The sequence below is a fragment of the Paroedura picta genome, chromosome 16, assembly GCF_049243985.1.
Source record: "Paroedura picta isolate Pp20150507F chromosome 16, Ppicta_v3.0, whole genome shotgun sequence".
NCBI classification, from domain to species: domain Eukaryota; kingdom Metazoa; phylum Chordata; class Lepidosauria; order Squamata; family Gekkonidae; genus Paroedura; species Paroedura picta.
In genome coordinates, this window is record NC_135384.1 from 6,532,050 (window position 1) to 6,559,034 (window position 26,985).

At 52.2% G+C, this 26,985-nt stretch overlaps 2 protein-coding genes and 1 long non-coding RNA gene across 4 annotated transcripts; 2 read left to right on the top strand and 1 right to left on the bottom strand.

The window, feature by feature from the left end:
• Positions 1-14,898, bottom strand: LOC143826149 (uncharacterized). Of its 2 annotated transcripts, none has more exons than XR_013227017.1 (3): positions 14,612-14,898; positions 12,292-12,394; positions 1-561 (listed from the first exon to the last, which is right to left on the bottom strand). It is a non-coding gene; the product is annotated as an uncharacterized LOC143826149 (long non-coding RNA). The 2 variants fall into 2 exon arrangements; XR_013227018.1 differs by lacking the exon at positions 14,612-14,898 and adding an exon at positions 13,920-14,076.
• Positions 2,039-10,716, top strand: LOC143826072 (uncharacterized). The gene is made up of 2 exons (XM_077314656.1): positions 2,039-2,167; positions 4,786-10,716. The coding sequence occupies exon 2, from the start codon at positions 4,828-4,830 to the stop codon at positions 5,938-5,940; it is 1,113 nt and encodes a 370-aa protein (XP_077170771.1). The 5' UTR covers positions 2,039-2,167; positions 4,786-4,827; the 3' UTR covers positions 5,941-10,716.
• Positions 14,073-26,971, top strand: ZNF865 (zinc finger protein 865). The gene is given in 3 exon segments (XM_077314534.1): positions 14,073-14,342; positions 20,255-20,493; positions 20,496-26,971. Coding segments are annotated over 2 exon segments (2,916 nt in total). The 5' UTR covers positions 14,073-14,342; positions 20,255-20,277; the 3' UTR covers positions 23,196-26,971.
• Positions 26,972-26,985: the final 14 nt, after the last annotated feature.

A 26,985-nucleotide genomic window follows, 5' to 3' on the forward strand; every position in this document is an offset into this window, starting at 1 on the left:
TTCTCTAAATGTTTTAATATTAAGAGCTTAAAATGAATTGCATGTTAGACAGAGATTAAAAATAACACATCCCAGCCTTTCAAACCTGCAACATAACCGTAAAACAGCGCTTAAAATCACAGGAGCTCTCTGAGGATGTGCAGGTGGCAATTTAAAAGCATTTTGCGCCACACAAACATACTTTTGTGATCTTTTGGTCAGTGTTATTCTCTCCGAATTGCAGATGGGAAATTGAGGCCACCTAGCAGCAGATGAAAGAACTGAACCAGCCAGCTCATATTTGGAGAAATTTCCCACACCAGCTTCCTGCTTCTGTTTACCTGCATGATTCCTTGTCTCATCTCCCCATCTGATCATTGTTAATAATGATGCCAGGTACTAGTAAATGTCTGTCCTCCAGAGCTGAATCTTGCGTCCGCACGTATAGCAGGATGCAGTTGTAGAGCCCCGAGGTGGTGGGAAGGACTGTGCAATTTCAGGCTGCAAGGAAGGAATGTCCCCGTGTGCAGTTTGAACAAAAATCAGCGAACAAGATTGTAGTTCAGTCTGCTGTCCACTGTGCTGTTTTTCAGGGGGGATTTGGGAAAAGCAAAAAAAAAAAGTTGTTACAACAACAAATGACCCCCAAAATGATGACGTTGTAGACAAAGTGGCGGACTTGAATTTGGGAGACAGGGGTCCCAGTCCTCACTCTGCCATCGAAGCTGGTCGGGTGATTGTGAGTCCCTTGCAGGGCTGTTGTTGAGAAAACAGAATGGGGGGGGGACCATGCTTGCAAACTGCTTTGGCCCCTATGGGGAGAGAAGCGGGGTTCTCTAAATATCTCAAGAAATGAATAAAAATGCAGCACGGCTTGCAGCTGTCTGCCTGCCCTTGAGAACTGCAGATTCACAAGTGCAGGATTCACAAAGCCAGCATCCCGACAGGCATTCTGGAATGTTCCCCCATGTTAAGAAGAAAAGAAGCTGGGTTTTTTTGTACTCCATTCTCCACTACCCAAAGGAGTCTCTCAAGGTGGTTTACTTTCGCCTTCCCTTCCTCTCCACAGAGGCAGGTGAGGCTGAGAGAGCTCAGAGAGAACTGAAACCAGCCCAAGGTCACCCAACTGGCTTCATGTGTCTCACAGGGACTGGCCATCGCCTTCCCGCCTTCTTCCCACTACAGACGTCCTGTGAGGCTGAGAGAGCTCGGAGAGAACTGTGACCGGCCCAAGGTCATCCAGCTGACTGCATGGGGAGGAGGAGCGGCAAACCGAACCCGGTTCTCCAGATGAGAGGCTGCCGCTCTTAAGCAGGACACCAGATCAACTCTCAGTGCTAAACGCCCCTCGGAAACAGAAAACCAGCCCAGCACCCGAGAGGAGGGTCGAGTGGTGGGATCCCTGCACTCGCTGAGCCGGCGCAAAGGGCCATTTTAAGCGCAAAGGGCCATTCCGATGCGGTCCAGCGTGGCGCAGTCCATCCGCCCTCCCACCCCGCATCCTCAGAACGGGGCCAGGCGGGCGCAGATGGACGCCTACCACGTATTTTTTTACAAACCAGACTCACATCCTTTGACAGCCGCCCGGCGGGCCGAAATCCAACCGGTGAAGCGCCCTCTAAGGTTGCAAAGGACGAAGCAGCTGCCTTCCCTCCCTCCCTCCCTCCCTCCCTCCCTCCCTCCCTCGCGGGGGCATGCCTGAGAAGCGCGACGGGGAAGCCCCCTTGGGGTGAAGCGCCGCGCAGCCCTCGAGGGACGGTCCCGCTGAGCCTGGCCCGGGGTCCCCCGTTTCGTCTCCAGCTGCCGGCTGGGAAGGGGGGAATTCCGCCGCGTGCAGCTTCTCCCCTCTCCGCCGGGGAAAAGCAGGCGGCTCTTAAAGACACAGGCCCGCCGCCGCCACTCCGCCTGCCCCGAGCCCTACGGGCTCCTGCGGCGCTGGGACCCGGGAGCCGCCGCCGCCGCCGCCTGGGAGTGGACGGGATCGCCCTGGCGGCTCGCTCCAGCTGCTGGGTCCGCGCGCCTCCCAGATGCCCCGCTCGGGCCGGCCGGCCTCTTTTGTTCTGCCGCCGCTGCCCCCTCCGCCCCCGCCCCCGCCCCCGCCCCACCGGACGCTCTCGCCTGCCTCGCCTCGCCACCCGCTGCCGGCCCATTGAAACCTCCCGCTGCAGCAGATCACCATGCAAAACAGGTAACGGGGTCGCCGGGGCTGGGTGGGTGACAGCCCACCGCAGGGGTGGATAGATTTGGGTGCTGCTTTGCAGACCCTGCCTCTGCTCCCCGCTTCCGAGCCAGTCCTTGAGGAACTGGACAATGCCCTGGGGTTCCTTTGAACCGGCTGGCAGCCAAACCTCTCTGGAAGCCCTTTTAATTGTTTCGTGTGCTCTGTCTTTCCCCCTCCCCTCCCAATGGCAAGAGCTGGAAGGGGGGGCTTGTGAAGGGAAGGGCACTCCTCATAAGCCCAGAGGCCCTCTCTCCCTCCCCCGGGGGAGCAAAGCCAGCCCCGGAGTCAAGCACAGGAGAGGGGGGCTATTCCGGAGGCTTCGAGAATCTGACACAAGATTCTGGAAGGTTCACTGGCAGAGAGACTGCCAAAGGCTCCCTTCAGGTGAAGTGAGGTAGCCGCTGGGCGGGTTGGCCAGGGTTTGACCCCATGGATTGAGCCGGAAGGGGGTGGCTGCTTCTCTCTCCCTTCCCAGGGTCCAAACCTGTAGCTTAAATAGAGAAAGAGGAGGGAGGGGGACCTCTTGTCCCAGTCCCTAAAGTCCTAGGCTAGGTCTCTAGTCCTGTTCGACTCCTGCAGGCAGGGGTAGTCAACCTGTGGTCCTCCAGATGTCCATGGACCACAATTCCCATTAGCCCCTGCCAGCGTTTGCTGGCAGGGGCTCATGGGAATTGTAGTCCATGGACATCTGGAGGACCACAGGTTGACGACCCCTGCCTGCAGGCATGCATTTTCCTCTTGAGCCTTTCTAGTGGAGGATCCCGGATAATGTAGATTTCTGAACCTTCCAGACGAAGCATAAAACGGGCGATAAGATGCACAGCGCAACTGTCTTAAGCCGAAGCTGCAAGACCTGTATTTTTAAAAAGTATTTGTCAGTGTTAAATCTCAAGAGAATAATTCGAAAATTCGGATTATGACGAAATCTTGGATCCGCGCGAAATTTCATTGCGGGTTCTAATCTGTGCGTGAACATGTCTCTGTAAGTGGCGCATGGAAAGGGGAAATTTATAGGACTGCGAATTTGAGCTGTACGGTGAGGCAAAAAGAAGATGGTAGATTTAAACCCTGAGCTTTTGTGCTTAGTCCTTGTACTGCCAGACAGCTGCAACTATGTGCCTCTTGGTAGATGTGGTGGCTAGAGAGCGTTCCCCAAAGATGATTTCCGTCTGCTGGCATCCACCATCTCTGGAGCCCCATAGGAATGTGGAGAATTAGTTTTGTGAGAATTCTTTGTGGGACACATATCAGATCTTCTAAAAATCCAGCAGGGATTAGCCAGCCTTTAACATCTATGAACTATTCTAATGTACTTTGCAGAAGTGTCACTTACACTGAATTGTCATGTTTGCACAAACCTTCAGGACATCAGCAAAACAATTCTTGTATCCATCTGCCCACCCTCACTTCTTATTCTGTAATAGATATGATGATCTCCCTCCTCCCTTCCTGTCACATTCCTGTTTTCTTTGCAGGGGTGTCCAAACTGTGGTTCTCCAGATGTCCATGGGCTACAATTTCCATGAGCTCCTGCAAGCTTGTTGCAGGCAGGGGCTCATGGGAATTGTAGTCCATGGATATCTGGATATCTGGACACCCCTGGAATAACTCTAGGCTGATCCTGCATTGAGCAGGGGGTTGGACAAGATGGCCTGTATGGCCCCTTCCAACTCTATGTTTTGCTAATTCGTGATTCCCTTTTGGATTGCTCATGCAGTTTTTAATGCCCACTTTATCCACATGCGCCGACTGAAAGAACGCATGAAGGCAGTCTTCAGCCAGCATGGTGTGGTGTGTGGCCCAGTGGGCAAAGGAGAGCTAATCTACATTACCAGCGTTGAAACTAATTAATTAATAGATTTGGTGGCGACGGCATACCTACTTGGGAAGCGCCCAAGGGCAAATGCCACAGTGCGCATACTCTTGTTTGGGTATCTGGTTATGGTCCCAAATCTATTGTAGGCATATAGACACACACGTTTGCATTGAGAAAGGAAGATACCAGGCGTAAGAATCTCCACATCCCATTGAAGCTGCATATACATTGTCCACCCATGTTTGCATGCACATTCATATCTAAATCAGTGTACGCATCGAAATACTGGTGTACGCAGGTTTAAGGCAGGTGTGTGTGTGTATGGCCATATTCTCACACAGCACAAGGTTTTTAATTTACATCCGGAGCCCACTTCAGTGAAAGTGTCAGTACATTTCCTAGTTTTGAATTTTATTCATAGACTGAGCTTAAGTAGACTTAATCCTAGGTAAGGGTTGCAGAACATGGTTTTTAAAAGTGTTTAAGTGCTTTTTGTTGCTATAGTTTTGTTCCGCTAGCCTCCTGGCGATCCTACACCAATAGGTTCTCGTGCTTTGAAGGACAAAGATCAGAGACGTTTTGCCCCTAGAACAGGGTGGGCCAAACTGTGGCTCTACAGATGTCCCATGGGAATTGTAGTCCATGGACATCTGGAGAGCCTCAGCTTAACCCCCCCCCCCCTGCCCTAGGAGGACGGAAGGCATTTCTGGGGTGCACATGCTTCCAGGTAGGCTTGTGCGTGGTTCTCACTGTTCTCCCGTCTCCACAGCAATGTCCGGGTAGCTGAACGCGCTCTTGTTCCTGGTGCCCAATGGAGCCATCTCACAGGTGGCATGTCGAGAGGGGTGATGGGCATCCGGAGGAGCTGCAGGCCAAGGCTCGGGTGCTGGTGCCCAGCGGGAGTAGTTGGCCAAGAACAGAGAACCATGTTGGCATCGGGCTTGAGCACCAGATGATAGAAACCTGCCCCCCGGTGCCTTGGGCCCACTACACGCAGACCCCGCTCCATCATGACATCCCCCAGAACCACTTGGGGGCAGAGGACCGGCCCGCCCACCCCGAGATCTACAGCATTGCCCTTTGGGGTCCAAAGCTGCACTCGGCCCTGACCAGGCACCGAGGGGGGCGGTCCAACATACAGCCATCCGCTGCAAAGCATCGTGGCCAGCCGGGAGAAGGGGACGTGGCGGAGGAGGGCTCCCTGGTGCTCATCGACGCAGAAGGGGTGCCTCACACGGTCTCCCGGCAGGAGGTGGAGCAGGCCGGGCAGATGCAATCTTCGGAGCCCGAGCTGCTGGCGGCGGCTCCGCCCCCGCGGCAGCTGTACTTCTGTCCGATTTGCCTGCGGACGTTCCTGTACCAGTCGGACTTGGAGCGCCACAGCATCACCCACTCGGAGAGCAAGCCCTACGTCTGCCGCGAGTGTGGCAAGGCGTTCAAGCGCTCCTCGCACCTCCAGCGCCACAAGCACATCCACACCGGCGAGCGGCCCTTCAGCTGCCCCGTCTGCCGCAAGGGCTTCCGCGAGTCGGGGGAGCTCCTGCGCCACCAGCGGGTGCACACCGGGGAGAAGCCCTACCAGTGCCAGATCTGCCGGCTGCGCTTCACCGAACGCAACACGCTTCGCCGGCACGCCAAGCGCAAACACGCCCGCGAGACCTACTACCAGCGCTCCGTGGAGGAGGGAGGCGGCAGCTGGGCCGCGGCTGGGGACTGGGAATCCGAAGTGGTGGCGGGAACGGGGGGCTGGGGGGCGGAGGAGCTGGAGGGCAGCTGGGCCAACGACCCCGTGGAGGACTGGGTCGGGGACGGCAGCCACTGGGGGGAGCCTGAAGAAGGTGGCGCCGGAAGCGGCACGCCTGCCGTCACGTCCCATCGGCCGGCGATGGAACCGGTCAAGGACAGAGAGATTCAGCCCCCATAAATATGCAAGTGGTGGGGATACCCGTGAAGAAGCCGGACTGGGCATGAACTCTGCCCTGCCATTCCCTGCCGGGGCTTGAATCTCAGCGAATGCCTCTTCCGTGGCAGGCGTCTAAGGGAGCCGCGAGACGGAGTGTTTCTAGCGCGTGGCGGACCAGGACGTTCCGCTGGTTGGGAAAATGGGTGGTCGTGATATCCCAGGTGTGTCGTGATATCCCAGAGCTATTCAGGGATCGAGGGGCCGTATCAGACACTGTTCCGTAACAGGGTAGAGCAAGAACAGCTGGAGATTTTTTTGCTCCTTAAGCACGTTGCAGTTTTCTGAGAAGAAAGCCCCCTCCCTAGTTGTACCAAAACGAAACTTTTGACCTGTGGTGGACACCTGTTCGATTATTCAACCCCCCCCCCAAAAAAAAACTGCTTTTAAAAAAAAGATTATCTTCCATTCAATGGGACATTCTTGGCTTGCGTACATTTCAATGAATTAACGCATACAAAAAATAATTGCCCTCCTTCCCCCACCCCCTCCGGTCCTAAGAAAAGTGGTCTAAGTTTCAAAAGCACCCCGGTTGTTCGATAATGTCCGCACCTGGAATGTGACACAAAGGGAGCAGACATGCTCAGCGCAAGTGGAGTGGTGTGCATTCTTTGATGTGCTTCTCAGCAGGTGTTAGAAGGGGCTGGAATCAGCTTAGACCTGGTTGGATTCGTATCTAAGAGGGAGCCAAAAAAATTAAGTCTTTGACTGCCTTTACTGTTTTGGCAGGAAGGTGGCTCATAAATACACTCAACGCACTCATGAGATAAAATAAATAAAGAGTGGAGAAGAAAGTGAATCCAGGGTCCCCTTCCTGACTGCCCAGGAGTCTGTCTTGTCCCTCATCCCAATCATGGGTAAGTGGAGGTGGCCTATATTGTACCATTTGCTGACAAGTAAAGGTTATTGGTCTGGCATGACTTTCAGTGCAGGATCGTGGTGTTCGGTCATTGCTGTGCTCTGGTGTCACACATGCCTTGAAAAGAAAAATCATGACCAATAAGAACGGATGTGCCAAAAACTACATCTAGACCCCCAACTTTAAATGGTGTGGCCTCTCCCAATTAATTTCAGAAAAGTACTATTTTAGGAGGATGCAGGAAATTCTCCTATAGATGGCCCTAAATCCTTCGTGAAACATTATTTCCAAGAGCTCTTTGTGGTTGAGCAGGAAGCCATGTCAAATAATACAAATTATGGAGTGCCAGCAAAGATGCTGTGACCCCAAGGATTCTTGGCCTTCCAAAGCCAAGCAAGGAACCCTCCCTTTAATGTCAGGCCAACGGAGGAGTCGCCTTCTAATTTTTACTCTTATTTAGACAACATTCTTGAAGGTCAGGTAACCAAAACTCCGAGGAAGACCACGAGGGCTGGTCCAGATGGACACTGGTGACTGCTGATGATTCCTGGTCCAGCTCACAACTTTAGACATTGGGGGTGGGGGAATCCCTAAAGACCTTGAGCCTAATACCTGCTTACGGGATCCTACCCCACGCCTTAAGAGGCATGGCCCTGGCAAAAGGCAAAAGGGCTCTCGCAGTACAGGGCAAGGATGCTGCCGGTGGAAGGACCAAGATGGTGACGTTCAAAGAGGGAGGTGGGAGTTGCTAAAAGGCAAAAAGGGCACTGATGTCAAAGGCCTTTGGCTCTTGCTCCCAGACTTTGAGAAGCTTGGCTCCTTGGGAACTGTGCTGGAATGTCTTGAGAGCTGGTGCTCAGACGTTGGCTTGCACAGACTGGGAGGATAATGGTTATGTTCTGAGAACTGTGAGCTGGGCTGAGCTGCCTTTCTTCTGCCTGCCTGCTGCTTTGCTTGAGCCCAACCAAAATCTACAGTGACATTGTTTCCCAAAGAGCCAAGGCCACGTATCTAGGGTCACTTCCATGCATTCTGTTAATTCGGAAGTCTCTCTTGCTTTCGCTGTTGCGATAGCCAGTAAATCTCAGCATTTCCATTTTGCCCATGAACAGGCCTTGGATATGCTGCTTCCTTTCCGTTCTTCGGCCCAAGTCTTATTCAAGGTCCTCCTCACAGTCCTGACGCCGTAGCTATTTCATGTGGCAAGCCGTTCGTGCACACCATCCTTCTCCTTGGAATCAGGAAATATTCCTGACCCTGGTTTCCAGCAGCAGAGAGAAAGCAGCGGGTCAGACCTGCAGTTTGCTCACAGATGGCCCAACCTCTGGAGTAGCTGCCTTGTGAATTCAGTCTCAAGCAATGAATGAATGAATGAATGAATGAATGAATGAATGAATGAATGAATGAATGAATGAATGTGTTGGCTGCATTCATTCAGTGCTTCTTGTCCCAACAAGATAGCATACCATGCAACAAAACAATGCATGCATCCCTGATCTTTCCAAAAAAGCAGTGAGCTGATGTGACCTGTGCAGTCTTTATGTAGGAATGGGGCATGCGAATACACAAACCTTTCTTTTTGTAGGTGATACCTTTTGCGTGTCTCCTTTAAGCACTGAGTGGGCATGCAGAAAGCTCGACCACAAGTATGGTTTTTGTTGGTGTGAGAGGGAAAATGATTGTGCATAAGAGGAAATACTTTTGCACGTTGGTGTGAGTGAGAGAGAATGGCTGTGTGCAACACACACACCAATTAAAATTGTCTCCTACTCCAGCTCTAAACTCATGCGAATTCAAATCATGATATCTTCATGTTTTAGAAGGGATTCCAAGATTCTAAGAACTCTGTTTTTGCCACGAGATGGGTTTTTGCAGCCATTTATGTGCTCCTCCATAGGTAGTAGTACGGGAAAAAGGGTGCTATAGAAAAATGTCCCTCTAAAATTACTCCCAGTGAGCTGGACAGCCCGGGCTAACCTGTTCTTTTCAGATCTCACAGGTTAAGCCGGGTCAGCCCTGGTCAGTAACTGGATGGGAAGCTACCAAAGATGTCCAGGGCCCATCATTGGCCGTTTTTGGAGAGAGGGGAGTTGACATGACCATACCAGGCCATATCATCTGATAAATGTTTAACAAATTTAAAAAAATGAAATGTTATTTATCTCCCACCCATTCTGCAAACCCTTCCAGGGTTGGGTTTCATGAATCCCTGGTTGAGAAAGCCTGCTTGACTGTAATTCAAGTTGCCACTGGAGATTAAGCCACCTAAGTTTTGCCGTTTCCTTGTATGGCTCGGGCCTTGCCTTCCGCTCGCTGTCCATTCCCCCCCCCCCAGTAACGCTACAGCTCTGTAAGAGATGGCGGCCTGCTTTATCGAGGCCATGTTGTGTCCAAACTGGCACATATCCACCCGGCAACATTTTGTTCCCGGCAGAGGAGCTCCCAGCCTCCTTCCCCCAGCCGACGGCATGAGACGAGACGAAGGAGGAGGAAGAGGGCATTCGAATCAGAGCTGGCCTCTTGCCTTGAACTACCTCCAGGGCTCTCGTGTATGCCCGGACCTCCAAGTTATCTGTGTTGCCATGGAAACCACCTTGAGCGCACAGTCGGGTTGTTACAAGCCGAATCTTTGTTAAGAAGGGCCTCAAGGCCTTGGCTGCACAGAGACTGCAGATGGATTAAATGAAAACATGCTATCGCATCTCTGTTTTTTTGTTTTTCTTTTCCCCCTGGGCACAGAGATATGAACCGTTGGAAGTAAGGAGGAGGAGCGATGGGGACTTCTGTCGTAGGGTTGGCTTGGTGCAATATTCTGTTCAATGTTCGTTCGTGCCAGCTGTGCCCCCTCACCCCACTTCTGTGGGGCATCAATGACCCCACTCGTCATGCTCCGGGAGGGCTCTTCGTGTTGTTTTGGTGCCTAATTTAAGATACACAAATGCCTCCTCGGTGTCGATTCACTTAGCGCCACAAGAAAGACTGTCCATGCCAATGTGTTTCTTTGAAATGGCAGGGTAGGTTACTGGTGGATGGGGGGGGGTAGATCCCCTCCCTCTAGGGATGCCAGCCTCCAGGTGGGACCTGGGGATCCCCTAGAATTACAGCTCATCTCCAGGCGACAAAGATCTCATCCCCAGAAGAAAACGGCTGCTTTGGAGGGTAGGTTATATGGTATTGTACGTGACTGAGGTCCCTGACCTCCCCCGGCTTCATCCCCAAACCTCCAGGTGTTTACCAACCTGCAGCTGGCAGCCTTATCCTATTCCTTGCTGGTGGCCAGGGGGACCTGACTCCTGTGTAAACATGCCTTCCTGAAGCAGAGGGATGTGGGGCCTGCCTGTTAAGAAGAATTGGGTTTTATACACCCCGCTTTTCACTTCCAGATGGAATCTCAAAGCGGCATACAACCATCTCCCCTTCCTCTCCCCACAACAGACAACCTGCGAGGTAGATGGGGATGAGAGAGCTCTGAGAGAACTGCTCTGTAAGAACAGCATTACCGGGACTAGCCCAAGGTCACCCAGCTGGCAGCATGGGGAGGAGCGGGGAACCAAACCCGGCTCAATGGATTAGAAGCCGCCGCTCTTAACCACTCTACCAAGTGGGCTCCTCTGCTTCTGAGGAAGCCTCCTTGCCTGCCGGATACTGCTCAAACCATTCAATGGCATTAAGATGACATAAAAGTTCTGCTTGTGACACTGATCTGTGGGTTACCAACTCTGGGTTGGGAAATTCCTGGAGCTTCGAAGGTGGGCGTTGAGGAGGGAAGGATGCTCAGGGGAGTATAATGCCATAACAATATTATTATTTAAATTTATAGCCTGCCTTTCTCCTAAGACTTAAGGCGGGTTACATATATATATATATATATATATATATGTATATGTATATATATACATATATATATATATAAAGCAGTCATTTTCTCCAGGGGTGACAGATCTCTGTGTTCTGGAGATATGATTCCTGGAGCTCCCCAGGCCCCACCTGGAGGCTGGCATCCCTGTGCTGACATGTCTTGCCAAGCATTGTGTGAACCCTTAGCTCTGGGACAAATAGATGTTAGGAGCTGGTGAAGTAACCCGACCTTACCCCTGAATCTACCCACTTACCTGCACACAATGAAGCCCAAAGAAAACTATAACAAATTAGATTTGTTCAAAACCCAAAGGCTCTGGTCGGTTCCTTTATTAATATTGTATTGTATTTATAACTGTATTTTTTATGTATGAAATGATGTAAAACCATTCTAAGGGCCTGATTTTTTGGGCCAAAAAGTGGATTAAAAAAAACACTAAAAATAAACAAACCTAATTCTGCTCAGGTTTTTGTGTTTCTGGGTTGGGAAAGTTTGTGTGCACATTAAGATGCATAAGAAGAGATGCAAGAAGAACTCTTCTGGATCCAACCTATCTGCTGTCCTGTTTCCAGCAGTGGCTAATAGCTACCGATTGGCTGTTCTTCCATACATTTGAAAACCACCTAAGACTACACATTATGACAGTAAATTTGGTAATTTGAGGAGAAAAACTGGTTTTTGCTCATCGATTTCTTCAGGTAACTACAACTGAGGGAAAGGGGATGGGAATCTTTATTCACTTTCTCCTTCAATCACATCTCCTTTTGATAGTTGTTGTTGGGGGGGTGTGCTTGAAAATGCTCCAATTCCTAACTTTTCCTTGTAGGAAAGATAATCTGGTGGTCCTTTTCAGCACCTATTTGAACTCCAGCCTCTTTGAAATGGGATGGCCAGATACATCAAAAAAGGAGGGTTTTTTTTTTTGTACTCAGGTTTTCAGTACTCAAATGAGTCTCAAAGTGGCTTACAATCGCCTACCTCTCCCCACAACAGACACTCGGGGAGGTAGCTGGGGCTGAGAGCTCTGAGACAACCGTGTCTGGTCCAAGGTCACCCAACTGGTTGCATGTTATAGAAGTGGAGAATCAAATCTGGCTCTCCAGATTAGTGTTCCTCTACTCTTAACCAGATCATTGGTTTGGAAGATCACTCGCCTCATTGATGGCTGTAGTTTCTAGCAACCTAGTATGTCAGCAACAGTCATAATTACACCCTGGCTTTTTACTTGCTGTTTCTTGGCCTTTCAGAATCCTGGGATTCAGCCTTTTGGACCTCGTAATTTATCGAAGGCCCTCTGTGGGAAACAGTCATGATGAGTTGCAGTTCAGAGAAAGAGAGATAAGGGATGAAAGGGACACAGATGCAAATGAAATCATGGGCACTTCAAGGCCAGAGACCAGAGGGGAGTTTTGCACTTGTATTCCATCTCATTACCACAAGGAACCCTGGGTGCGTGGGTGGTATTTGCTTGATTATGGGCACATACTTGCTTTGGAAATACCTGGTCATAAACCTTAGCAACACCCCTGATTGATCCACCAGGCTGACCAGCTGTGGACAGTCTGGTATAAAAAAAATGATCCATTCTAGTTTGTACCTTTGGGTCATCCTTTTGATGAGGTTGGACCCTGCCTGGCCAGAAGACTTGCCTCCTGGGTTTTGAAATGCCCTCCACTCTTGTCAGTCTGGTCTGGTAATATCTGGATCAGAGAACCAAAAAGCCTGTATAAGTATTTTAGGTTAGTTAGATTTTATTATTTTCTTTTCTGCTTTGCACTGGTCTTATATTTGTAACCTTTTGCACCTTTCTTTTAATAAATCTTGTTAATGATATTTCTGTGATGTTCTTTAGGTTGTGGGGCTTCAGTCTTGTAGTGTGCAATGGGAATGAGAGCTTGGGGGAATTGATGCTCATTGAATATGCAGCTGATGTTAATTGAATCATGACATGTCAGATGCAAGGCCTTTACTTGGCCTTTTGGGATCTCATGAAAACATGAAACTGTCTTATACTGAATCTATCAAGGTTGGTATTGCCCACTATGATTGGCATTTCTCCAGGATCTCTGGTTGAGGCCTTTCATCTCTCCTACTACCTGATCCTTAATACCTGGAGATGCTGTATGCCAATAAAGGTTTTCTGAGTCTGAGTCTAACTGGAGATGCCAAAGACTGAACTCAGGATCTTTTGCATAAACAGATGTTTTACTACCGAGCCATAACCCCCAGCCCTGACTCTTGGCACTCTTACTGCATTCCACACCAGTTAAACACTTTCAAGGACGGACTCCCAGTGTTCTTAGTAGGCCAAAGGTACTGCTTTATGGATGGCTGCTAACGTTCATCAAATTGCAATAGAATTGGCTTTTTGTCAAGAAAAATGATTATTCACCTTCTGGGTGCAGTCTTTAGCCCTGCACAACCTCTGGTCATTTCACTTTCAATACAGATGTATCTTTCCACACCTTATACAGCAACCTACATCTTTACTACGCTAGAAGTTGCACAAAGCTTCTATTACGAACAAAAAACAGTCATGAAATGGCACAGGGAGCTGTTGTTTTAGGAAGGGCTGCGTTCCTCATCACATGCCCACACTGATTCTTCAAAGCTCCCAGTCCAAGCATACTTTCATAGCTTTTGCATAACCCCCCAGCCCAGACCCTAGGATCCCCCTCCCAGAATAGCTTCCTTTAGCTAAGGAAGGGCAGACTAAAAAAATATTACAAGAATTACACTTTTATACTTTGGAGAGCCTGCCAAGCTTTCAATACGCTTGTTCTGGCTGAAGTCCTGCATTTATTTATCTCAATAAAAAAGAAACTACAGACGATGGACAACGAAACGGATAGCCATCTGACGGAGAGGCTGATTCTGTGGAAGCTTAAGGGGGTGGCAGGTTACAGGGGATGAGCGACAGGGTCGTGAGTGTCTTGCATAGTGCAGGGGGTTGGACTAGATGACCCATGAGGTCCCTTCCAGCTCTATTATTCTATGATTCTAAATGGGGGGTCCAGGCGCACCTTTCAGACCAGCCCAAGATTTATTCAAGGCGCGAGCTTTCTGCACAGGCACACTCACTCAGGCAGTGGGACAAAAATCACAAGAGCACAGCTATAAGGAGACAGTCAATGAGTAGCAAAGCAGCATCACAGCATCCTAAATCTGCAGTATGACAATTCCCTCCTGAATACGACTTCGGGCTCACTGAAAAAAGGTCTTTACTTCTCGCCATGCTTTGCACCCGCCCGCGCGCCTCGCGGGCAGCCCAGAGCCCCCCGGGGAGAGCGCGGCCGCCGCAAAGGCTTGTGGGTCGAGCCAGCCCGCGGGCGCGCGCGAAGGACTCCGGGAAGCGAAGCTGAGGGGCCGCGGAGGCGAAGCAGGACGCGCGGGGGGTTGTGGGTACTCTGGGAGGGCAGGAAGCGGGGCTCTCGCCCGGGAGGGAGGCTTCCGGTTCCGGTCGGGCCTGGGAGAGCTGCAGCCTCGCAGGGCCCCCCCTGCCCCCCCACCCCGGCGGGACCAGCGACGCCCCCCGCGTCTCCCGCGGGCGGGGCGAGGGCCTGGGGGCTGCCCCCGACTCCCATCCTGCCGCACAGGGACCAGCCCCGGCCCGGGGCGCGGAGGAGGCTGGGGCAGCGCCACACGTCGGTGAGTGCCCCCCCCCACCCCTAGGCCAGTCGTTGTCCTGGGAACTGCCCCCCCCCGCTCGTGCAGTATTGCGAGTGAGGAGCCTTGCAAGCCCCCCCCCGGATAACGCCCTTGGGCGCCCCCCCCCTCCTTGGAGGTGCCCCACCCCGGCCCTTTGCAGAGCCCCGGGACCGACCCGCTTGTCCCAGCCCTTCCCCCCCCCCGGTAGTCCCTCTGCTCTTGCTTTTGCTACACGCCCTCTATATGCCCCCCCCCCCCGAGGCATTCACCTGTTTCCGTTGCTTTCTGCGTTGCACCTCTCTTGATTGAGCTTTAACGGGTAGCACAGGACTAGGTTGCTGCTCGATCTGCTGATCTGCATAGCTGCCTTTCTCGCAGTCCGGGACCTGCTTTTCTTGGATCTGCTGCGTGTCTTTGTATAAAGGGAAATCAGTATCCCCTTCTCTGGCCTCCCAAGTTAAACGGTGCTCACCCCCCCCCCCCAAGCTTATTTTATCTCATGGAATCATAGAGTCGGAAGGGACCAACCGCCTGCACGGTGCAGGAAATTCACAGATGCCCGCCCACCCACTCTGACCGTAATTCCATGCCCAGATGATGCCAACGATGTCATAAAGCATGTCAGTGTCATAAAGCGTCCTCTTCTTAAATTCACTGTACATTAAATTCTTAAATGCCCTGCTCCCGTCTTTCCAAATGCTGCAGGCATTTTCTGAATACAAGGTGTTGCCTTGACCTCCTCAATATCCCCAACCCCATTTAATTTCGGTCAGACCTATATATCAGCAGGAGGGAGCTGCTTCCTTCATGGAAACACCCCCCCCCCCCCCGGAAGCTTACTACTCCCCTACTACAATTCTGACGTGTTTCAGTGTTCACCTTGCCTCTATCTTTGTTTTTGTTTTTTTTAAGGCCTCCTATCCCTATTCAACAAAAGGCCTCCTAGCCTTCAGCATTCTCCATATTCAGAGCTCTCTTGTCTCCTTTCCCACCCGTGAGATCACACACTGCACCATCTCCTGACTGTTTCTGTGACTCCGAGCCAGCCTCTGTCAACATCAAGCTGTCCCCGTCTCGTTCTGTCAAGTGTGGGAGGTTGCCCCACTCACATTTCATCAGAAGCATCCAAAGCGCTCTCTGCTGTCGTCCCCCCCCCCCCCGCCCAAAACCCAGCTTTGTACAGCATCAAGATATCTCCTTGTGGTGCAGAATTGGGGCTGTGTTCTCTGACCTGTATGAATTGAGCAAATTTGCATTTTCTGAGTCCTTTATTCTGTTTTGTTAGTCATTAGGGTGGGGGGCATAGAGCTAAGGATTGCACTGTAATTTTGCCCCTCTGTGTACTAGGAACAGTTTCATCAGTTGAAAACTGGCTCTGATACTTGATCTTACTGCACTCGTCTTCATCCAGAAGAAAGGTGCAGTTTTTCCATGGAAGTATTTTCTTCCGCACTCCTCCAACAGCATACTTTTGAGGTTCCTGTGACGTGATAGCATTGCCCCAGTTCTACAGGCTTGACTTTGTGGAGAATTAATTCCTGAACTGGAAAATGTGTGTTGCAAATAACAGTAAAACTGGGGATCATCTCTTGGCATTTTAATGCTACTCCGTGTTTTGCATTGAACAGGAAATCTCCAAGGATTTGTCCAAAAGTGCAGGAGGAAACCAGCAATGGGGCATGTTGCTTGAGTGCCAGTTATCTAGGGAACCAGAATAGACATGGGGACAGAACCCGGGAGCCATTGCTTCAGGCCCTGCAGGCTTCAATTAAATGCAGTAGATTTTTTACTCTCTTTGGAACTGTGGAATCAGACTTCCCATCCTTCAGTGCTCTTTATTTTAGAAAGCTTGGTTCCTGACTGTCCTGCTTGCACCAAAGGACTGGGACACCCACCTGAAATAACAAATGTTCCCCAGCTTCTCTTTTGTAGACCTCTCTTTATCAGTGCCTTCCTTGTCACTTTTGTCTTCTCTCTTCCCCATCTCTGTAATCATGTTGTTGATGTATGGTTAAGGATTGCGGTTTCTAATCTGGCAAGCCAGGTTTGATTCCCCCCTCCTCCCCCACATGCAGCCATCTGGGTGACCTTGGGCTCTTGAAAGCACAGATAAAGATGTTCTGACCAAGCAGTAACCTCAAGGCTCTCAGCCCCACCTCCCTCCTAGGGTGTCTGTTGTGGGGAGAGGAAAGCGAAGGTGACTGTTAACAACTTTGAGACTCCTGTTAGAGAAAAACTCCATATAAACTTCCTCCCCCTCCGTCCATCTAATGTACAGTTCCGTTCTTCTGTTCCAAGTGTTTATGTTGTTCCTTCTAAGTTTTTTAATGTAGCTGTAGAGCAGGCATTGTATCTTTTTGGCTTAGTATAGCTTCTAGTATGTTGTTGGCATTAAATGAAGTCGGTTAGCCAGGAATTCTGGCTAACATTGTTGCCTGTGGCAGTGCTCTCTACCCTGCCCCTCCAGCCAGAAATCCTGGAAACCTGGTTCCCAAGCATTCCTCTGTGTCATTGTAGCTCATTACTTTGCCATTGACTGCTTTTTACCACTGGTCGTGCTCCAGAATTCTGCCAGATTTATTTTAATTTGAGGCAGTCGGCCAATGGTTGAGATTAAGGTATCAGTGGTTCTTAGTAAGATGCTACTGGACTCAAATCTTGCACTGAGTACAACAGCATACATGCAGGGAACCACTTGGGAATCTTTCTGGGTAGCCTAACTTAAAAAAAAAGTCATTACGACTGTTTTCTCCAACTTTTCAGGCAGTTTATTTGCATTTGTTAGAAGCCTTATCTAACATTAAGTTGTAATAATTCATTGTGATTTTTTAAAATACAGTTTCATTGTTTTACAATAAGCTAGCCAATTTGTTTTTGTAGCTAGTGTAAACATAACCTGTTGACAATATTTATGTGTCTTTTTCTGGGTTAATGCTTTAAAATATTTATAATTCAGCACTTTGCCCAGCTGCTGACCAAGTAGTCTTCTTTGATTGGTCTAATGGCCAGCTCTGCTTTTACATAGAATAACAACTAATGTTACATGAATAGCGATGGAGAATGGCAGTGAAAGTTATGGGGATGGTGGGGGGGCAAACGCTGTCCAATCGCAGCTGCATTTTCAAGGCAGTGGACCAGGGTTTTGTGGGTGGGTGTTAATTAATTTTTGTATGTTTACAAAAAATGTTTTTTGTATGTTTACAAAAAATTATCGGGTGATCTGACCATATATGGTCATGTCCTGCCTTTTCCCCCTCCCAAAATGGTCAGTGATGGACCTGGAGGGGGGGGGAAGGGTGTGGATACAGCTATACTTCCCATCCATATTCTGCAGGATCCCACCACTTCCAGGGTTTCTCGAAGCCTGACTTCCACTGTGACCCTGACTTCCACGGGCTACTCGGGGCTGACCCTGCCGCTTCTCAGATCTGGCAGGATCAGGCTAGCCTGGGCCATGCAGGCCAGGTTGTTACAGGATGCCTGTTGCAAACAAAAACAAAACCTTTCCAAACCCAGGGGCACCTGAAAGGCCTACGACCTTTATTCCAGCATAAGCCTTCATGAGTCAGTTCACCTTGTCAGATGCATAGAATGTTCACCCTGCGGGCTTCCGAAGTTCTACAGGGCCTGCAAAAGGGGACGCTTCTGCCAGGCTTACGGCTGAGGCCATAGCTATGTGAAAACTATATGGGCTTTCCTCCTCCTCCTCGGCTCCCCCCGCCACTTATTTTAGGCCATCCCAGTCCAATTAGCCTGGTATTTTAGAAGGTGGGTGGCGGTACTGGTTTTAACTGAGTTTTCAATTTGTAAACCACCCAAGCCTGCTTGTCATAGAAATTAAGTGGTATAGAAATTAAATAAAGCAGGCACATTTGTACTGAAAGCTACAAGCTGCAGAAAGCTGGGGCCAGAAATCTTTCACGCTGCAAATCCATGCAAGTAGTTTATAGCCAGATCTGTACCTTGCCTTCTCTTATCGTGGGGCTCATGTCTTGTTTTATAATCACCTTGAGAGGCTGAAGCAGAATGAGCCTTGCCCCAGGCCATGCTGAAAGCCTTACGTCTGAATTTAGACCACGTTCAGAACCAGCTCCGTGGTGGGCAACAAACAGTGAGGAGATCATAGAATCATAGAGTTGGAAGGGACCTCCACAGGGTCAGCTAGTTCAACCCCCTGCACCATGAAGGAAACTCACAACTACTGGCCCACCCACAGTTTCCCCAATTTCATGCTCAGATGATCCCCCCCCCCCCGCCCGAAAACAAGACTCCCTGGAGGAAATTCGCCTCCCAGCCCCAAAGTGGCGGTCGGCATTTTCCCGGGCATACAAGAAAGGGCCACAAGAGCCGAGCACCAACACAATCCCTTGTGCCCACCCGCTGACAATCTGCCTAAATTCACAGAATTGGCATTTCTGTCAGATGGCTATCAAGCCTCTGCTTAAAAACCTCCAGAGAAGGAGAACCCACCACTTACCGAGGAAGCCTGTTCCACTGTCAGGAACCCCACCTACAGCCCCTTCCCTTCCCACCCCCCTCCAGGACCATCATTGGCCATTTTGGGAGGGGCTGGGTGGGTCAACATGACCACATATTGTAGTATCGCCTGATATACATTTAACAAATTTAAAAAAATTACTGCCACCCCAGGGTTTCAAGAAAGGCTGATTTCTCACATGCCTTCTAACTCACACCTACCTGTCATCTTTTCAATCACTGAATTCACAGCTGAACTGAAATTTCCAGCCACATCCTCATAACTCGTTTTTTTAAAACTGCAATAGTCTAACAGTGAGTAGAACTCCATAAATCACAGGATTTATCCCAGTGTTCATCTAGAAGGGACAAAAGATGAACCCTGCTGGCATCATAAAAGTAAAGGGATATCTAACATCTGACAGGGAATCAGCCACATAAAATGAGCTATGGATGCTTCAGAGACCTCATTAGCTAAGATAGCAATTAGGCTCCTTTTAATTGCATGTTCTTCTCACAATACGTGAGGATGCGATTCAGTTGACAGAGCCTCTGGTTGGCATGCAGAAAGTCCCAGGTTCAGTCTCTGGCATCTCCAGTTTAAAGGACCAGGTAGGAGGTGAGGTGGAAAACCTTTGCCCAAGACACTAGAGCAGGGGTCCGTGGGGGCTCTGGAGGGGGTCTGCAACATTTCCCCTCCGGCCACGAGCTAGGGAACATAGAATCATAGAATCATAGAGTTGGAAGGGGCCATACAGGCCATCTAGTCCAACCCTCTGCCCAACGCAGGATCAGCCCTAAGCATCCTAAAGCATCCAAGAAAAGTGTGTATCCAACCTTTGCTTGAAGACTGCCAGTGAGGGGGAGCTCACCACCTCCTTAGGCAGCCTATTCCACTGCTGAACTACTCTGACTGTGAAAAACTTTTTCCTGATATCTAGCCTATATCGTTGTACTTGAAGTTTAAATCCATTACTGCCTCTTCCATTGTTCCCCTCTTGCTTCTGTGCCTGAGAGTGAGCTGAGGCTGCATGCCAATTCGTACCTGAAACCACATTCTGTCTCTACATCCCCCCCCCCCAAGTTCTCCTCAAGACTTCCTGTTAACACTGGTGGTGATGTCATCTCTGGTGACATGCAACTTCTGGGGAGGGTGTGGCAGAGAGGTATGGCCAGCTGACAGCAATTCCGGGGCTTCTCGAAGCCTGAAAAATTATTTCAGCGGCTCCTCCATGGTCAAAAAGGTTGAAAAGGTCTGCCAAAGAGAACGACGGCCAGTCTGAGTAGACAGTTCTGAATGTGCTGGATAAAGGACTCGACTTGGCATAAAGGATCATTAGGCCTGAAAAAGCAAGGGGCTGCCGCAGAGGAGAAACTGGATATTCATAGTCTGCATGTGGATGTTTATTGACGGTATGTTTCCTTTCTTTGTCTAGGCAGTGCCCCCTCCCGGGCGGAGATGGAAGCCAATGCAGCGAGCGACGAGGGTGTGCATTTCCAGAGCTACCCGTTCGATTTCCTGGAGTTCCTGAACCACCAGCGCTTTGAACCTATGGAGGCGTATAACCACGAGCACGCCAAAGCGGTCGCCAGCCTCCCCTGCCCGCAGCCCCCTTACGAGTACGCCCAGCCGCCCACCGCAGCCCCGCCGGCTCACTTCGACCGCATCCCTCCCACCGTCGCACTTCTAAGCCCAAAACCGAGGGGCCTTCCTCCTCCTCTTCCTCCTCCACCTCTTCGACGAACATTCAGGTCAAGAAACCCGACCCCGGGGCCCCCGCGTCGCAGCAGCCGCCCCCGCAACAGCCGCAGCCCCCGTACAGCGCTCCGGCAGTGGTCCCGCCCACGGGCCAGCCTCTCTTTGATACTACCGCCGCTGCCGCCGCCGCCGCAGCGGCCTACAACACTCCGCAGTGGGGGATCGTGGACCTTTCGGGCCACCAGCACCTCTTCAACAGCCTGAAGCGTGGGCAGGCGCCCCCGCAGGCCACCTCCTCCGTCACAGCCGACAGCCAGGCCATCAAGGACGACAAGAACTACTTCCGGCGCTTGAAATACTTCATCGACCGGCGCTTCCCGTGCGGGGTGTGCCAGAAGTCCTTCAAGCAGTCGTCCCACCTGGTGCAGCACATGCTGGTGCACACGGGCGAGCGGCCGTACGAGTGCACCACCTGCGGGCGCACGTACAACCACATCTCCAGTCTGATCCGGCACCGGCGCTGCCACAAGGACAGCGAGGATGCCATGGCGGCGGCCAACGCAGCTGCCGCCAACGTCGCTGCTGCGGCTGCAGCGGCAGCTGCCGTAGCCAATGCGGCGGCTGCTCCCGGTGCCGAGGGGGCTGCCCAACCTCCCGCCCAAAGCAGCAACTCGCAGGTCGTGCCAGCCCCGACCGGGGCGGCGGCTGCCTCTGCTCTGGGTGCCGCCATCGCTCAGACGGAGGGCCCCTTCACTTGCTCCCTGTGCTGGAAAGTGTTCAAGAAGCCGAGCCACCTGCACCAGCATCAGATCATCCACACCGGCGAAAAGCCCTTCTCGTGCTCCGTGTGCCAGAAAAGCTTCAACCGCCGTGAGAGCCTCAAGCGCCACATCCGAACCCACTCGGACCTCCTGCGCGTGCAGTGCGGGGTGTGCGGCAAGGAGTTCCGGGACGCCTCCTACCTGCTCAAGCACCAGGCCACCCACGCCCCACCGGGAACCATACCCCCGCGCCCAGAATACAAGTGCGACATCTGCGGGAAGGGCTACGTCGCTCCCCAGAACCTCCTGCGCCATCGGCAGCTGCAGCACGAGGGAGCCCAGCTGCCCAAGGACGGCGCCAACGCTGGCCTGCCCTACCTGCCGCCGGGGGCGTACCTCCTCCCCCAGGACGGACAGGCCACCAGTTCGGAGGGAGACACCAAGCCGGCGTCGTACGGGCTCCTGGGGGCCCACCCGCTGTTGGTGGGGACGGCAGCCGGCAAGAACTTCTGCTGCGGGATCTGCGGCCGCGGGTTCGGGCGGAGGGAGACGCTCAAGCGGCACGAGCGGATCCACACAGGCGAGAAGCCCCACCAGTGCGCCGTGTGCGGGAAGCGCTTCCGCGAGTCCTTCCACCTCAGCAAGCACCACGTGGTGCACACGCGGGAGAGGCCCTACAAGTGCGAGATCTGCGGGAAGGTTTTCGGCTACCCGCAGAGCTTAACCCGGCACAAGCAGATCCACCGGCTGCAGCTGCCTTGCTCCTTGCCCCCCATGGGGCCCTCGCTCACCTCCATGGGGCCCTCGCTGCCCCCTCCCCCCGAGGGGCTGACGTACGGGTGCTCCGACTGCGGGGAGCGCTTTCCCGACCTCTTCCACGTCATGAGCCACAAGGAGGTCCACGTGGCCGAGAAGCCGTACCCTTGCGACGTCTGCGGCAAGTGCTTTGGCTTCATCGAGAACCTCATGTGGCACAAGCTGGTCCACCAGGCGGCCCCCGAGCGGCTCCTGCCCCCAGATGAGACGGCGGCGGCCGTAGCTCCCCTGGAGAATGGACTGGCCGGCGGCGACACCATGACGACGTCCTATGAAGACCACCACCCCACCTTGCCCAGCGGGGAGCGCTTCTCCTGCTCCATCTGCGGCCAGACCTTCAAGCATTTCCTGGGGCTCGTCACCCACAAGTACGTGCACTTGGTGCGCCGCACGCTGGCCTGCTCAGTGTGCGGGCAGAGCTTCGCGGGGGCCTACGACCTCCTGCTGCACCGCCGCACCCACCTCCAGAAGCGCCACTTCTCCTGCCCCGTCTGCGGGAAGCGCTTCTGGGAGGCCGCGCTCCTGATGCGCCACCAGCGGTGCCACACCGAGGAGCGCCCGTACCGCTGCGCCGTCTGCGGCCGCGGCTTCCTGCGCTCGTGGTACCTGCGGCAGCACAAGGTGGTGCACACGGGCGAGAGGGCCTACAAGTGCGCCCTCTGCAACAAGCGCTTTGCGCAGTCCTCCAGCCTGGCCGAGCACCAGCGCCTCCACGTGGTGGCCAGGCCCCAGCGCTGCCCCACCTGCGGCAAGACCTTCCGCTACCGCAGCAACCTCCTGGAGCACCAGCGCGTGCACCTGGGCGAGAAGGTCTACCGCTGCGACCGCTGCTCCAAGAGCTTCTTCTACCTGTCGTCCATCCTGCGCCACCAGCGCTCCCACGACGCCAAGCGCGAGCTGCGCTGCGGGGCCTGCCTCAAGCTCTTCAAGGATCCCAAGTACTTCAGCAAGCACCTCCAGGCCCACCAGGGCGGGCGGCCCTTCAAGTGCAGCACCTGCGGGGAGGCCTTCTCCAACACCTACGGCCTCAAGAAGCACCGCCACATCCACAAGATGGAGCGCTTCGCCGCCATGGGGAGCCACAAGGACCAGCAGCCCTAGTGGGGGAGGAACCGCAAGTGTGGTGGGTGGCCCGAGGGTGAGGAAGGGGGCTAGAGCCAGGCTGCCGTAAGCCATAAGGGGAGGGGGCCATATAGTCTTGTTTGAAGCCAAGTGGCACCGCTGGGGGATGGATTGGGGAGGTGCCACAAACGCCGAGGTGGAACGCTCTGGGGCCTAACGAGGAAGGACAGTGGCTGTGCGGGGCCCCGCTGTTTCTCCGTTCCCTAAAACAAGAGTAGGCAGACTCCCGTCCATCATGGCTCCCCCAGGACAAATGCGGCGGCGGGGGTGGGGAAACGATGGCCCTCCCCTCCTTTCCCACTGAGAGCGAGTATAGCTTTGAGGAGAGGGACGTTTTGGGAAAGAGGCCACGGGTGGCTGGGTGGCAGTCTTCCTGTCCCAAGCCTATGAAGGAAACCAGAGGCACGCTGAGTTCCCAAGCAGGGTGTTTTCTGCAGTCCCCTTGTAGCCAGAGTGGAACGTTGGAACCAGTTCGTGCTGAAGGGAAAACGGGACGGTCCTCTGGGCTTGTGTCGCTTTGGCATGCACTTGAGGCTCGCGTATCTGAATGTCTCTCCCCCCTTCCCCCCCCCATCGCATATTTTTAGTTTTCTGTTTGCGGAAGTATAAGCCCGCCAGGGAAGAAGGGATTTTGAGCACGGCCTCCCCGATGCGCCGCTTTTGCGTAGGCAGAGAGAACTGGATGTGAGAGAGCATTCCGGCATGCGATTCCACGAGCTGCATTCCCAAACGGTGCAGTCCTAGGAGGGGACAGTATCTCACACTCCTCCTTTCCAGCCTTTGGAAGGTAGGCAGGAAGTGCGAGAGCATTTTGGGTTGTCCCTTCCCAAAACTGTGGCGTGGACCCTCCCCTCTGTGCCCCAGAACGGTAAGATTCTTGCTTGAGCCAGTGTGCCCTTTCATCCACTGTAAATGATTCCCTGCCCTCCAAGATTAGCGCCCAATACCTTTTCTCAAGTTACAAATAAAGAGGATCAGCAATAGGGGCTGTGGCCAGAGGTGCATGCCCCCCCCCCAAAAAAAAGCAAACTTGAAAGGTGACCACTCATGTCCCAGGCCAAGGTGATGCATTACCTTTTTTTTCCTCCACAGAGATATCTGTTCCCATGCCCTCTCCTCCTAGGGCTGAGCCGTGGGCCCCTCCCTTTCTTGGCACCCCTTGCCCCCGCAATCCAGTCAAATGCAGGCTTGCCACTTTGGAGACCGCATGCCTCATGAGATCACCCTCATCCTCTGTCCGGTCATGGGACACCATCCCCGAAGTCGAAACACTGACATGATATGGGGGGGGGGGGAGATTTTTACTAACATTCTGATTTACCCGTGTGTTTTCCTGATCCCCCCCCCCCTTTTCCTCCTCTCAGCATATTGTGGGACACATCCTTGTCTAGCTATGAGCGGGAGGGCATGGCTGATGTGCTACAAACAACCAAAGAGTTCTCAATGCGCCTCTCTTCCTCCGCTGGACACTTACGTTGGACATGCCTCTCTGCAGAGTTTTCTTTCCCCCTGCCGTTGAGGTCTGGGTAGAGTTCGGGGTGGCATTTGGTTGCTCCAGCGTGCCATTTAAACAAGCTAGATGCGTGAGGAGGGAAGGGAGAGACGGATGGGGCATGCGGTTTTTGCAGATGAAAAGATACCTCACTGTCAAAACGTTGGATCAGCTGATCGGTCCCGTCAGGCTAGCGTCTCGCCTTCCGCAGTGGTGGGGACCGGCTCTTCCTTTTCGTTTTTAATCTTTATCCCGAAGCTTAAAAACCTGAACATGTAGCTGAAATTCAGTGGACTCTTTCTGCTTCTACTTCTGTCTGCTTTATACGGGAATGGCTTTTCCATATTTTCTTCCTGATTTGCCAGCAGACTTGAACGTGACTTTAAAAAAATAATAATCTGCACTCTTTTTAGCCGCACCTGCTTTTCAGAAGTAGCTCCATCCTTTTAATTGAGCATTGCATCCATGGGGATCCTTCAGAAAGGAATCGTAATCTCCAAACGTTTCAGACCCTGAAATTTTAATCTGTATGCCTGACTGCCTTTTAAACTTGATGAAAGGAGTTCTCAGCAACGTACCCAGTAGGTGATGCCTTGAATTGTTGAATTATAGTTTCCCGATTGGACAGGAAACCCAGGAGAGGGTGGGGGTGGGAGGGGAATGGGGGGGGGGGAATAGTTTCTATGCGATCTCCTGGGGGAAAGCACTAATTTACGATCACCAAACTGTCTCCCTTTGGCCCGAGCATGTGGACTTCCAAAGGAAATTCTCTCAGAATAATGTACAGGTCTGGAATGTATGAGACAGGCTCCACAGTTGGTTGTGAAATTTCAGGTAGAAAACGGATTCTATCACGTTCCGCCAGGCATCGCTTACCTCATTCACAATATTGACATATTTCCTATGTATGGAAAACCGTAGTCTTTTCAAAGTGGTTTTTTTCCCCTCCCTGGCTTCACTTAATAGGGATTAATTATCCTTAACACCCTTTTAGCACTCATTATTAGAATTATTAGAAAGTGATATTCATTCGCTGCTTCCTTTTTTTAATTGTTTGGATGAAGAGGGCAAAACAGAAAGAACGCCAGATCTTTTGCGGCAGGAGGTAGGCAAGCAGTGCTTGCTCATGCAGGCTCACCTGACCCCTGTTCATGTTGCACCAGAACTCTTCGACAAGGAAGATTTGCAGTCCTCCTTCCTAGGAGCCACTTCTTCCCCCATGCCCCCCCCCCCCAAGTATATGTTTCTATTCTCCATAGTGGTTGAGCTTTGCTTGCGGATTCTGCTTCCCAAAATGCATCACTGTCCTGATTCCGGAGAAGCCGAGGAGGACTGGCGAGCATCTCCGGAAAGGTGGAAGAGATCTGATTTTAGAGCCAAGGGTCCGGGAGGCAGTGGGCTTTGGGTTGAGCTCTGTGGGTAAGAACTTAGCGGGTCAGAGACGTGGGAGGGTCTGGGTTTCATTTCTGGTTGGGAAGCGAGCGTTTTCTCAGAGAGGTGTGGTGTGGAGAGCACGATCGAGGGTTCCCATTGCCCTGCCTGTTATACCCCTGGCTGGATTCCGAGCCCTGAATTGTGCACGGCGAAGATGCCACGTTCTACAGCCTCCCTGCAATGCCTGCCCTCCTCATTGTATTGGAATTGTGAAGCAGGGACTGGGGGAGATACTCCATCTTAACAGATACCGCCAGACACACAGCCCTAGGTCCCAACGACTTCTGCCCTCCCATTATTATTTTTTTGAAGACTTTGGGATTCTGAGGTTAAGACTGTCACGGCAGGATCATCTTCTCGTGCTGGCCAAACCAGGAGACGGATATTCCGGAGGACTCGGAACTTCCCAGACCAGCAGCCTCAATGAAGAGTCACACCGTCGACTCACCCCCGACCCTTCGTTATCGTGTTAGCAGAGGACTTTTTTTATATTAATACAGATATATAAATACATTTATATATAAATTCTTCTTTTCTAACTCTCCCTTTCTTCCTTTGGCCACAGAGCGCGGTTCCTTTGGTGCCAAGATTCCCCTGTGTTAACAAAGTGTACTAAAACATGTATAGAACCCTTTCTGTCGTCCCCACAGCGGAGGGGGTCCGGCCCGCGATAAGCCCTCGTCGCGCCCCTTGGGAACTGTACAGCGTGTGTGTTTCTCAGTCGGGGTGGGGGACTGGAGCGTGTTCGTGTTTTAAACCAATCGATTGCTAAAAGTGTCCGATTCACAGTGTACAGACTAAGCAAACATTAAAAGAAATAATGGGAAAACGTACACGTGCCGT